The sequence below is a fragment of the Rhipicephalus microplus genome, chromosome 6, assembly GCF_043290135.1.
Source record: "Rhipicephalus microplus isolate Deutch F79 chromosome 6, USDA_Rmic, whole genome shotgun sequence".
In the NCBI taxonomy this organism is placed as follows: Eukaryota; Metazoa; Arthropoda; class Arachnida; order Ixodida; family Ixodidae; genus Rhipicephalus; species Rhipicephalus microplus.
The window spans coordinates 195,203,215-195,216,491 of NC_134705.1; the positions used below are offsets into that span (position 1 = coordinate 195,203,215).

Below are 13,277 nucleotides of genomic sequence, written 5' to 3' on the forward strand. Positions count from 1 at the left end.
GAACCCTCCCCGTTTTCCTTGAATTTTCATGATAAAATGTTTTCATCATCATCATCGCGGAAAGCCCACAAGAACGGACCATGGACTCGTCCCCCCGGACCTACCGCGAGAGACCACCGTGACTTGTGTGGTAACCCCCCCCCCCCCCCCCCCAAGAAAAAGAAGCGTGCTATTCCTCATGTGCATGTGTATAATCGGTTGCCGCAAGGGCCGCGCCATCATGAAAGCATTGCGTCATCTCGTACGTCAGCGAGTACCCTAAATACTTCTTAAGACGCGCTGGCGCCATTAGGCGAAAACTAATTTACAGATAGTGTGAGCACCCGTCCCCCTCCCCCAGATTTATACCTTGAGATTCCGTCGATAATATTAAGCAGCTTGATTTACTTAGCATGATAGTTCAGCATACTGTATTGTCACGGGGTCGTGACGTAGACGAAGGGAACACACTGGATGCTCAGGTGAAACTGTTTATTCGACCGAGCTTGTGGCCAGGAAGGTTAGACTACAGCAACACGCGGCCACTGATAGCGGCGAACAGAGCGTCGGCCGGCGATCAAGTGACAAGCGGTGAAGCGCTTGTCAGTTGATCCTGCGTGGCATCGACCCCCCCCCCCCCCTCCCCACTCAAATAGCATCGTCCCGATACTCATAACTGAACTCTGGGGGAAATACGTGAACAATAAAAATAACAATAAAGGAAGAAAAAGTCACAATAATAAAGTACAAACAATAAAGTACAATGATAGAGAAACAACAACAAAGAACACAGTCCTTAAGTTCGTTAACGAGCGTGAAACGGCTTGAGGCGCACGATGTAAACTACTCCAGGTCGCGCACGCCGCCGTTGAAAGTTCGTGATGCCGTCGGGGACAAGCTCATAGTCGAGTGTGCCGAGACGTGGAACTACCCATTACGGTCCGAAGTATACCGTCGCAGAAGTTTTTCACTGAGGACACATCGACGTATCGGCGTCAGTACCCAAACGCGGTCGCCGGGCTGGTATTCCACGACGTGTCGCCGAGGATCGTACATAACGGAGGCTGTCGATCGTCTCTTGATGCTGAGGCAGCCGAGTTGTCGGGTTTCTTCAGCGCGCTGAAGGTAGAAAGCCACGTCGAGGTTTTGTTCGTCAGCGACGTTTGGTATAGCATGGCGTCGAGTGTCGTGGCCGGGATCCTTCCATTGACTACAATGTAGGGCGACATCTGCGTCGTCTCCTGCACCACCGTGTTGTATGCGATGGTCACGTACGGAAGGATATACTCGCGGCTAGGCCGTAACAGCGAGCACGCGCCTCTAGACCGGCCATGGCGTGCTTTACTTGGCTACGTCTGGCACCTAACCGTGGCGGACAGTATCCATTCTTTTTGCCTCGTTAGCTCCGCGGTGTTTCCCCGGTTAACTGCACAAAGCAACCTTTATAAACCTTGTCGGTTGCCACGCGGTCTGAACGGTGCGTGCAACCTGGTGGAACGAGCGCCTATCCACGCAGCGTGCTGTGAATGAAGCATTGAAGAAGTTCATCTGCTCAGCGAAATTCATTCATTTTTCATTTTATTACCTCAAAGGTCCCGGTTGGGATATTACATGAGGGAGTGGGTATTACAAAGGCTAACAATATAATGGTAGTTATGATGGGATAGTTTCGATGAGCCGTTTAAATGCTTGGGTGTCGATGATGGTGGTGACTTCGGTGGGCAGGTCATTCCAGTCTTGGGCTGTGCGCAGGCAAAACGATTGATGAAAGGTCACAGTATGGGCTTGTGGTGGATATACTGCGTTACAGTGACTGTTGCGGGAAATGCGGTGGGCTCTTCTGATGTATGGGTTATCTAAAGGCAAAGAATGGAAGAATTTATGATAAAGGTTAAGACGTGCGATTTTGCGGCGCTTAGCCAGATCGGATAAGTTAATCTCTGCTTTTAGTGCCGAGATGCTTGATGTGTATGAATAGTTAGACAGTATAACCGTGCCGTATTATGCTCGTATAACGCCACAAGTCCCAGCTAGCTGGTATACAACATATGAGAGGGAAGTGGCCACTTGGGTCTCTCACTCAATGAATCCCGGCGCGTGTCTATCGTGCCATTCCAGCTTCGATGATCGTCATGTTCTACTTCGTTGAGCAGTCGCGGTGACGCTGAGCGCTATCGACGAGATCAGGGCGGTCGCATCGCCGGTGACAACACGCGTTTACGCGAAGAGGCGCTTATCACGAGCTACAGCTATGGCGTATATAAATCACTCGGTGAAAACTATCTGGAATTGCACGAAAGGCGCGGGCCTATACGAAAGTTGACTTACGCACGGTGTTTGTCAGAAACAAGCGCCGAACGAGGCGCGCATCGCCGATTTCAAACGGCATTATGAAAACCTGGCAACGATCGTTAACTGCTGCGCGACAGAGCGAGCATGTGTAAAAAAGAGAACAAGTATCAAACGCGCCGAAAACGCGCCTTTTACTACCCTCTCCGCAGCAGGGGCGTAGGCACAAATATTTTTCTGGGGGATTGGGGAAAAAAGGCGCCACCTTGATTTATAGGACTTGATCTATAGGCAGTTGCGGTCGAGTTTCATATCGTGCTATGTGCTCTGTATGCTTAGGCAAATGAATTCACGGTGGGGGTGCCGCCTTTATGACTACGCCACTGCTCCGCACATGGCGCCACAGTGCCCACTGACGGAAAGTTTGCCGCCCGCCTGAGATTTTGAGAAATGAAACCGGCGCCGTCAGACTAGTCTGTGAGAAGGATCTGGCCCTTTCTCTAGTTTTCAGTGTGCACGATAGCGGTTATGCACAACGGCAACGTAGACAAACGCGGCACAAAAGTAGGCAGTTGTGTGACCTCATAACAGATTTCACTATAAAAAATGAAACTTTGACCCCGATTTTCCCTCATATTGATAAACGTATGAGGGTGAAATACACGACGTTGGAGTGCTCAGGGCCCAACTTATCGATCTAATCGGGTTCATTTTTTCCACTATAGAGTCCCTTTAAGAGTCTACATACTTAACGTTTCATATGAACAATTCTTAGCCAATGATGCAGCGTGTGCAGGACACACGTGAAAGATCATCATCATCATCACCCACTACAGTGGGTATGCGCCTTATCAACGTGGAAACAAACAAAGCGGCGCGGCGTCCGACCCTGGACGCCCTGGTCAGCATGGGCCTTCTGCTGGCCGTCGGCTTGTTCGGGGCCCTAGCCCTGCGCGTCTGTCAGGACCCCGACGACCCGACCGTGGCCGAGGCGCGACGTCTGCTCCGCCAGATCGACGCGTACGAGGCCCTCGTCGAAAACGTGCGTTCCTGCTACTGCGCGCGGACGACGGTGCCGTCGGCTCTGGACGACGTGCTGGACCTGACGGACGACGTTGACGAGAGGGCGGACCGCAACCTCGTCTCGCAGATTGCAGCCCAGCTGACAACGAGCCAGCGGAGAAGCTTCGATGGGCAGTACGCTTGAAATAAGCACGCCACAATGTCGTTGAACCCTGAAGAGTTGGCGTGTACGTACGAGTTACAGCCTTCTATGTTTGGGCTGTACGTTGATTGACTGTGCCCTTGGTTTGACAAACCTGACGGGGCGAGCGAAGTACCAAGGCGACTCCACCGCATGCTCGTTTCGAAAGCTTACCGAACGTTACAGCAATATGTGTGTCGTTTTCAACCAAAGGACTTGAGTAACAGCATCGTTACTAGCTATATAGACTACGTTCCATGCGTCTGCCTCCTGCTTGATCGATCTGACATGACTGCAGACTTTCGAAAGCGAGTAGAGAAGGCCGTACTCTTATTTGAAAGCTTGACATAAATGCCAGCATCGTGGCAACCCCAAATGAATAATGTAACATATTTTCCAGCTATCTAAACCGTACGGCCCGTCCTGTTGCTAGACCGATCAGACGTGCTAACCCCGGGTTAATCGACCGGAGGCTTGCTTTGAAGCATACCCGTGACAAGCATACCCGTGAAGCAGCTCGTGACAAGAGGGCGATGGTATAAATTTTGAACTAAATGTGAAAGTGCGAACAGAGATAGCGCTCCTCCACGTGCTTCTTCGCCTATACAGAGTTAGGCCGGCCGGACAGTGCTAGCGACGCGCCGAGGTGATCGAGTCTTGGAACGACTTGTCAAGAACCTCGCCACCCAGCTACAAGAGAGAACTTCGTACAAAAGACAAAAGCGTGTAGCCACTTGAAAGACGTTTGCGTGCCTGCAGTATATATACGTCCACGCTTACGCTGCAAGCGGTGTTATCGCTACACCTGTCCGGCGCAAGTGTCTGCTGTGAGTTTGGTGCGCACCGTGATTTCCTATCCCACGCACATTCGTTACTCGCGCTCATGGCGAAAGCAGCGATCGTGTCCTGCACTTAATAGCAGCTGTGCCATCTAAACATGCTTCCTGCTATGCCTTTCTTCGGAATGCTTTAAAGGGCCTGTTGTTTCGATAGCAGCCCGGCGGCTAGGCCTAAACTCGCGTTGCACTCCTATTCGCTTGCTATGCGTTCTAGGCTCGCTGCAGAGACAGAAGCGGACTCACAAAACTGCTGAAACTGTGTGCGTATAGATTTGTTGGTGTGTAATCAATGCGCGGTCGCATGTATATGTCTTCTCTCAACGTCACGGATCCGCCAAGATATTTAGAGACAAATGAACGCGCGGCCGTGCACTAATTTTTATTTATTAATTTAATTTATTTATTTATAATACCTCAAGGGCCCCAGTCAAAGGGTGTTACATGAGGGGGTAGACAGTTCACAAACAGATAGCTTCTTTGAAATGGGCGATGCTGGAGTGGTGCGATGTCAGCAGGAAGATCGTTCCATTCTGTTGATGTTTTCACTCTAGCTGCTCGAGAATTTAGCTCCATTCGTTCTGCTAAAACATGCCGAGTGCCACCGTTACTTAAATGTCGTCGTCATGTTTAACATTCGGTTACAATTACTTGTTAACGTCATGCGACTTCTTATGAAAACATTCGAATAAGATTTCACACCTGTATACCTAACAATATACGTAAGAAGCATGTAATACAGTTACAGCAAAGCATAGTTCGCTGCAACTAGAGTACATGCATCTGCGATATATGCACCTATGGTACCTAGCTATAAAAAAAATGAGATTTGCAGGCTCCAAGCAATTGGTTAATAAATGCTTAATCTAACGATGTATCAATGTCTCACGATTCTTCGCGATCACGGCAGGACGTATAGCTTCAACATTAGCAGCGGTTAAAGAACCACTGTTATAGAATCACTGATCTACAGTGTAGCAATAAATATTGTAACCAGTACTGTCATCAACACAGTTTACAAACTAAAGCTATCTCTGCATGGCCCGTCAGGCAGTCCAGAGGGTAGACTTCTGTGCAAACGTAATAAACGTAACTCATAAAGGCGCCTCTAGCGGCAAGAAGCGCAGGTTTGGAATAATGTTAGGCGCTCGCACAGGGAACGGCGCGTTTTCCGATGTCAATGCTTTTTTTTTTTTTTTGCTTTTCGCGCTTGTCCAGTGGTCAGAGCGACGGTCCGTCCACGTTATGAACGCGATCAGCGAGTGGATCACGATAAGAATAGCATAGCGCAAAGCATCACTCCGCGATAGCACCCCTGCAGCAGTCATGACAGTGCAATCGATGCTGTCGTCTGTTTCAAGCTGCCACCGAGTTTGATGCTGCGTTAGCCGAGGGTGATAAGCTGTGATCGCTTAGTGAGCGAAGCGGCCCGTGCTACACGCATTCAGATTTGGCTCAACGGGCTTGCGGTTGCCGTTTTCGACAAGAATTCGATGTGGCCGCGTTCGCCCGAGGGTGCACGAATTCAGGCGGAAAAAAAAAAAAAGCACACGGCGCTAACACTGCAGTTTTCTCGCGGCTGCTAACGATAGCAAATGGGAACGGAAACTCCTCAAGCGAAGCACCAAAACACGTAGCAGCGGCTTGACGCTTGCGTCGTCTGCTACCGCATCCTGCCAAATCTGATGCAGTGTCCGCGCTGGAGGCAGGGCGCCACTGTGGCGGCTCCACAGTGCCTACAATCTCGCACTGTTCGCGGCATAGTCATATTAACTGTATGGTTCGTGGAACCAAAATAATGTAAATAAGCTGATGCTGTTTACACGTAGCAGTGGCTCCACCCAACGCCTTCAGCTGCTAAAACCCACATGTGTACAAAAAAAAAAAAAAGAAGATGGGAGGGGTGTGTGTGTGGCTTGGTTAATTCACATTAACAGGCAGCGCAGAACCTAAATTAGCGCTCTAAGTTATAATGCCTGCATTTTAGGTTGGAATAAGCCCGTCCATCATGCTTCTTTCTGTTGATACTTGACGACACCACACAGGATAAAAATGCGTGATAATGAAGACTGCGCAGGCATCACTTACTTCATTTCGGCAGCTGCTTATTGCTGTCTCTCTCCGGTTCTTGCGATTTCTAAAGTACTGTGACAGTTCGTAACGCCGCAGTTCCAAGCGCCGGTTTTCTAGCATGACGACGGAGCTGCAGCCACAGCGAAAACAACGCCAAACATAAGCAATAAGAGCGCCCAGAACTAATTTTGCCGCGCACACGAAGGGAAACTCAAGTAACCCAAGCAAACGCGACCGCCAAAAGTGATTGAAGGTTTGAACTCTCTCCGCTTGAATGGCAAACAGCGCTGCTTTCCTGCTAGCAGCCCAGTTTCGTTTTGCGACACTTTAGGTTTGTCACTTTATGTTATTTTCGCGGAGCCATCAGCAGCCAAGGCAATCCAGTGGCAATGCAAACATGGCAGCGCCCTTCAAATGTGTGTGACCGAGTGCGGTTGAAGACGCGCGATGAATTCGTGAGCGTTGAATTGCGTTTTCGCCTAGTTCCTGTCACGTTTGGCTGATTAGCGGACACGGATACGTGATGAGCGGGCGGCTCGTAACTTTGTGTCAGGGGATGGGACGTCTGGCGACAAACTTTCTGCGCGTGCAGCCGGCCGGCGGCGGCAGGTACGCGTTGCGGCCCACGCGCCGTGCAAACAGTTCATCCGTGCAACCGTCGGCGAAGCTGCCTTTCGAAGTGGACACTAACGTCGCCAAGCACACCGAGATCTACCGCTACGACAACTTCAGAGTGTTCGCGGCGCTGCGGATGTTCACGGTTTCGCAGGCTTTCCTCTGGGCCTACATGGGCCAGGTCTGTTACACGATCACCGATCCTAAGGAGGCCCCTCCGCCGGGCGCAGATACTAGCGGGAGGTTTGGCGGATTGTTCCAGTTCCTCCGCGAGCGTTTGACTACGCAGCCGTACCGCTATGGCCTGGTCGTCTTCTGCACTGTTGTGGGTAGGTACCGGAGCCGGCAGAACACGCTGACCTTTCGGACTACTGAACAGCCGAGCGCATATCTAGTGCGAGACATAGAAAGACACGCGTAGCACGAGACAAGTGCTGGCTAATTGTAGGGTCCACCACATAACAAACGTAGCATGCGTGAATTTTTGCTGAGCTAGTTGGTTCACGATGTTTACACATGACATAAGTTGCACATGACGTCATGAACGCATGTTCATAACGGTCTGGTTCACCAACGTAGCGGCTTTGATGACGTAAAGGCAGCACAATCACACTGCCCTTAATCTGCTTCAATATGACAACGATGCGGCCACGTCGTTAATGGTCTCTGTGTGTTAATAACAAAAAAAGTTGAAAGTGGTGCTGCGATAACGTTAACGCGACGTCACAATTGCCTTGCATCCTACCGTGCATTACACCAACACGGGGGTTTCAGTGATGACAATGCAAACCATGTCCAGTTCAGAATTCGAGCTCTGCGGTTGAGCATTATGAATCAACTAGCCCAGTATGAAATTCTCGCACCACACCTTTTGGATGCTATGAGATTTGAAGCGGGTTGATTGGTTGAATTTATATTTCGACGGAGTCGTGATACGCCTGGTCAAGCGATTATCTAGACACCACAGTATAGGAGTATGGCTCACGATTCGAACCAACGCCACAAAAAATTATGGAATCAGCCAAAAGAGAGCGGAGTTACAGGGACGTGTGAGCGCTTTCACTCTCGTCCCGAAGAGCGCGCTGGAAGCTTAATTAGCAGGCAGGCTGAGACCGAGAAAAGAAGTTACGTCACGCGAGCGCCATGACTTTGACCGCGCGTAATGACACGGCATCGCTCATGCACGCTATTATTTGTGTGTGCAGTGTGGCTCACTGTGTGATGTTATCACGGCGTCGGCACATGGCGATACCCTGTGGCGAGAAGCACGTTTGATGCGAACGCGGCTCTTGATTCATGTCCGCCAGTAGCATGCTGTCTGCTCTTTGACGTCAAAAAGCAGCTTTGACGTCAAAAAGCAGTTAAACTGCGCTCCACTTCCAAACTCGCCTCGCTGCGTTAGACCACAAGGTTTGGCAAAGCTGTTCATAGCAGTGTCTTTTTTTTTTTTTGCGTGTTGTGTTTCTTCTCTAGCATTAATGAAGGTTGGTGATTCCTTTTAACGCATTACTAAGTGGGTACCAGGCTTTATCTTCAAGTGAAAAAATGACTTTTCATGTAATTTACCAGCTCAACCGACAGTGTGTCATTCTTGCTTCCCTGTTCAAACTGTACAGGCACGGTGGTTGCTGTGGGAAGCAGTATGTTCGTTCTGCGCAATGTGCGTTCCCTGCTGCTGCTCAAGGGTGGCCAGCGAGTCGCTGTGCAGACGTACGCGCCATTTAAGGAGCTGCGAACCTTTCAAGTCCCGCTGGAGCACGTTAGCTGTGGCCAGTCGCGACTACAGAAGTCCAGCTACATCACGCTCAAGATAAAAGGTCACCGGATGCACTACGTGCTTGACCAGCGGGGCCTCTTCCCGCATCCTGAGCTGTTCGACAACACCGTTGGCATGGCCAGGAAGTTGAAGTGAAATGACAGCAACTTAAAAGACTGCTGAAAAATCATTCGTTAATAGTTCGAAACGTCTCTAACCATGCACAGAATGTACACTGTGTGTTGTTGTGCCTGATATCGCGATATAGATTAAATAAAGAGGACACCAAAGCGAAACAAAGTGCCCACTATGCTATGATTCTTCCTTTTGCAAATTGGTGAATTAACTACTAACAGCTCAGGCCCGTGTGTTTAGATTTAAGCCCACATTAAAGAACCCCAGGTGGCTGCAATTTCTCGAGCCCTCCACTACAATGGCTCTCATTATTCATATGGTAGTTATGGGACGTCGAACCTCGATAATTACGTATCATTAACCACTACGCAAGCTGGGTACCACGCACACCTGTGCGGCTGCACACTTTGTAATGGGTGAGCAGCTTTGAACCACCCGCTCAGTGCACGATTCTGGTGCAATCCTACAATTCTACCATGCAATTTAAAGAGACTTCCCACTACATGACATTCTCATACTGTTTTTTTATGAAGCAGGTTTGCGCAATGGCATGGCTGTGTAGTGGCACACCTGCTTGCTATGCAGAAGCACCGAGTTCAATTCTCCCTCGGACAGGATAGTTATTGTGGTTATTTGCTTGCATCTATCTCGATTTTTTGCTGACGAACAACAGTGCCGACACTGGCATTTCTGTGAAATGAGCTTTAACACTATTGAGTTCAAATTTACTGTATCTTGCTACGTCAAGTCTCTAGCTGCCACAAAGGATAACATGCTTCATTCTAGCCATATAGGAATTTCATAGACGGTGTCAAAATCTACGACATCGCAGCGAGTTGGTGTGGGACCCTCAACGCAGTATCACCACATGGCTTCCTCCATGTTATACACCACTAACCATGTGTTTTCTCACTGTAAAAATTTCGTTTTTGGTACAGTGTAAAGATGTTAACTAATGTGAAAAAAAGTTTTCTCAAGGATGGGGCCAGGATATTGCTTCACCTAAAACATTCCATATGTGGCTCTTAAAAGAGCCATATGCAGCGACTTGTTACTACTGAAAAAAAAAAGGGGAGGGGGGCGAGGAGGGCAACCACAGGAAGTGCGTTTTTTGAGATAATGCCAGGAAGGCAGGGAACTTCTATGTACTATTTTGAATATGTTTGGTTGCTCTTGGGGTATGGGGGGGGGGGGGGCAAAGAGGGCCAGGCAATAGTTTTGGAGGGGGGCAGGTGCCTTTCCCCTCCAGCTTTTCTCTTCAGCCTGGCAGCAGTTGGGAGGTCATTGAGTTGATCTATCCATATCGCCGCAGAACAACATGGAGAAAGCGAAAATCGGGAGGGTTTTGCTAAACATCCTCGAAGACAAGAAGTGTAGACTCAACATTTGGTCACCACGTCAGAACACGGTAGGTTTGGTGCTTCCCCCTACAGTAGTGAAACTATGACAGCATAGCTAAACAGCCTTCTCAGCCACGCTACTGTTCCTCTGAAGTCATCATCATCATCATCATTTTCAGCCTGTTTTCATGTCCACTGGATCACGAAGCTCTTGTCGATTTCCATTGACCCCATCCTATGTGAGGTCATTCCATTTTGTACTTGCAATCTTTCTGGTGATCGTTCCTTCATCTTACCCTCGGCCATCCTCTGCTGAATCTCCCATTCCTTGGTATTCATTCCATCTCTAAGTGACCGAACGGTTTTTAATTCATTCACATTACGTGGTTTGTGTGTGTCCGCTTTCTTTTTCTTAACATCAGCTAGAATGTCAGCTATCCTTATTTGTTCTCTAATCCACTCCGCTCTTCCTGTCTCATCATATTATGCCCTTGGTATTTAGTTCCATCGCCTACTGTGTGGTTCCTTACTTCTCGAGTTTATCTGAACAGTTACCACCCTACAATTTAACAGCAAAGCTGTTGTAGCTCGCCATAGCTTGAGCGGTGTCGCTAGAAAGCTTCTCATGTGAGTATGTGCCACAGGAATTGGACACGCTCCACTACTGTGTAAAGCAAGTGCAAGGGTCAAATGAAAATGAATGTGTGAAAAAAAAAGAGAGAAGAAGAAAGAGATAGAAAGAATAGGCAGCGCAAAATGAAGAGCACAGGCATAGAAAACAAAGAAAAAATGGAAATGTTAGAAAAAGAAACACTTCCAGAAAAAAAAGAGAGCAAGGCAGAAACAGAAGTAAAGAAAGATAGATAGAAAAATAGAGAAAAAAGTATACAAGAAAGAGAAGAACAAAATATAGAAACGAGGAATCCATTCCTGCCACCCCCTTGCTTCTAGTTTGGTACCGTTAAATCGAGGGTGCCATAACTTTTTACTGCTGGCAGCGTACAATAGTTGTAGAGTTTGAATTTCTCACCCATTATCAGGGAATGTCTGTTGCAAGCGCTCTGGCCCATTCTTATCCCCTTCAGGCGCAGCGTCCACATTTGTGGACGCCAACTTCACAGCTCAATATCTCGAAATTTACTTTGAATCTCGCGCGCAACCAGTGCTCTCTCTATCACTACATGTTGCTGCAGCGACCCGTGGCGCCATCTGCCGCAGCTGACACAAAATAACTACAAAAACAACTCTCAAAGATGGACGCCTCCACGTTTTACGGCGGCGCACGTAAGTGGCTCTCACTTTTCAAGCCCTTGCTATGTTTCATTCGAGGTGGCATGAAATTATGCACTTGTCAGTAAGAGCTAAGAGATACCTCATGCCAATAAACAAGACTTTTGCAACTAGAAACTATTTATAACGTCAAAAAGGGTGCGTAAAATACCGCGTCCACGATCGTGGACATTGCGCCTTAGTGCTGCCTTTGTTGCAGGGCAGCCATTTCGCACCGTGTGCGCAGATATGATGGTTATGTGTGATTTTTTGTCTCCAGGACTTGAAGATCATGCTTCAAAACGTCAGAAAGTTGATGATGCGACAGCAGAAGAAATCCTCATGAGAATATCAAATGGAGATATCTCAGATGGCGACTTTTCAGATGACGAATTGGAAGCAGAAAATGAAGAAAACATAGTAAGTTTGCTCGAGATTGTGAGACATTATTTTGTGTTCTCGGGAAACATATGGCACCAAACTGTCTAAAGGTACTTTGACCCTAATTTACGCTGTTTGTTTCAGCCTGCCAATGGTCAGGTGACCGCATCCACGACCACAGCTGCACTGCCTGCACGACCAGACGCCACGGTCAGCTCGAACGCACCTGCGGCATCTACGAAGGCTGAGTTCAAATGGGTGAAGAAAGATTTTGCTCCAAGTGATGTTGACTGCCACTACAATCCTGAAGTAGCCTCGACATGCCAGCAGCCACTTGTGTATTTTAGCAAGTATTTCACCGAACAGATATTTGAAGACCTTGCTGAATTCACAAACAGGTATGTCCTGCAAAGAGACGGTGCCGTATTAGCCACTACAAAAGAAGAGATCAAAATATTTTTTGGAATGCTCATGCTGATGGGTGTTCTGAAATACCCACGCGTCAGAATGTATTGGCAAACTGCAACGAGGATTCCCGCAATAGCCGATTCGATGGGCGTGAAGCGATTCTTCAAAATCAGAGGCGCTCTCCACATAAGCGACGCTAATGAAGAACGGGACCCGAACAGCCAAGACAAATTTTGGAAAGTTAGGCCGTTGCTAGAAGCTGTCAGAAGCCGCTGCTTACAGCTTGTTCCCTTGGAACAGAATAGCATCGATGAACAGATGGTGCCGTTCACAGGACGCATTGCTGCAAAGCAATTTGTGAAAGGAAAACCGAACCCAGAAGGCGTGAAGGTTTTTGTACGCTGCAGTTTTGACGGTCTTGCACATGACTTTGAGTTTTACCAAGGGAAGGGAACGGGAGTGAGCAAAGAACATGCACATCTTGGCCTTGGTGGCTCCGTCGTAATGCGCCTTGTTGAAAGCCTCCCGAAGGCACAGAACATCAAGTGCTACATGGACAATTATTTTACGTCCGTGAAGCTCTTTCTTGAGTTAAAAAAGATCGGCATTTTGGCTAGTGGCACAATTAGGGGAAACCGCTTGGCAGGATGCGTCATGAAAACAGACAAGGAAATGAAGAAAGAAGGACGGGGAAGCTATGATGAGCGGGTTTCCCAGAACGACGAAGTTGTCCTTGTTCGTTGGCAAGACAACGGGACCGTCAACATGGCTTCTACCCACCTTGGAGTTGGAAATATTGGCACCGTGAGAAGATGGAGCGAATCCCAAAAGGTCCACGTTGACATTGACTGTCCAGAGGTAGTCCTGGACTACAACAAATACATGGGTGGAGTAGACAAACTAGACTTCATCATGTCCCTCTACCCAATGCGGACGCGAACGAAAAAGTGGCCTGTGAGAGTGATTTCCCATTTTGCATCTTTTGCGCTCTC

General features: G+C 48.5%; 1 protein-coding gene and 1 long non-coding RNA gene across 2 annotated transcripts; one reads left to right on the forward strand and one right to left on the reverse strand.

Annotated features, from left to right (window-relative positions):
* Window positions 1–1,586: 1,586 nt before the first annotated feature.
* Window positions 1,587–6,605, reverse strand: LOC142765106 (uncharacterized). Its single transcript, XR_012884059.1, has 2 exons — window positions 6,397–6,605; window positions 1,587–1,835 (listed from the first exon to the last, which is right to left on the reverse strand). It is a non-coding gene; the product is annotated as an uncharacterized LOC142765106 (long non-coding RNA).
* A 168-nt stretch (window positions 6,606–6,773) lies between these two features.
* Window positions 6,774–9,052, forward strand: LOC119166811 (transmembrane protein 223). Its single transcript, XM_037418176.2, has 2 exons — window positions 6,774–7,325; window positions 8,613–9,052. Exons 1-2 carry the CDS (start codon window positions 6,905–6,907, stop codon window positions 8,906–8,908), a joined length of 717 nt encoding a protein of 238 aa, XP_037274073.2. The 5' UTR covers window positions 6,774–6,904; the 3' UTR covers window positions 8,909–9,052.
* Window positions 9,053–13,277: the final 4,225 nt, after the last annotated feature.

Bases quoted from the DNA above. Each gene is read 5' to 3' on its own strand.
- LOC119166811 (XM_037418176.2), top strand. From the start codon at position 6,905: ATGAGCGGGCGGCTCGTAACTTTGTGTCAGGGGATGGGACGTCTGGCG. The intron at 7,326-8,612 runs GTAGGTACCGGA...CAAACTGTACAG, and splicing joins CGTCTTCTGCACTGTTGTGG to GCACGGTGGTTGCTGTGGGA.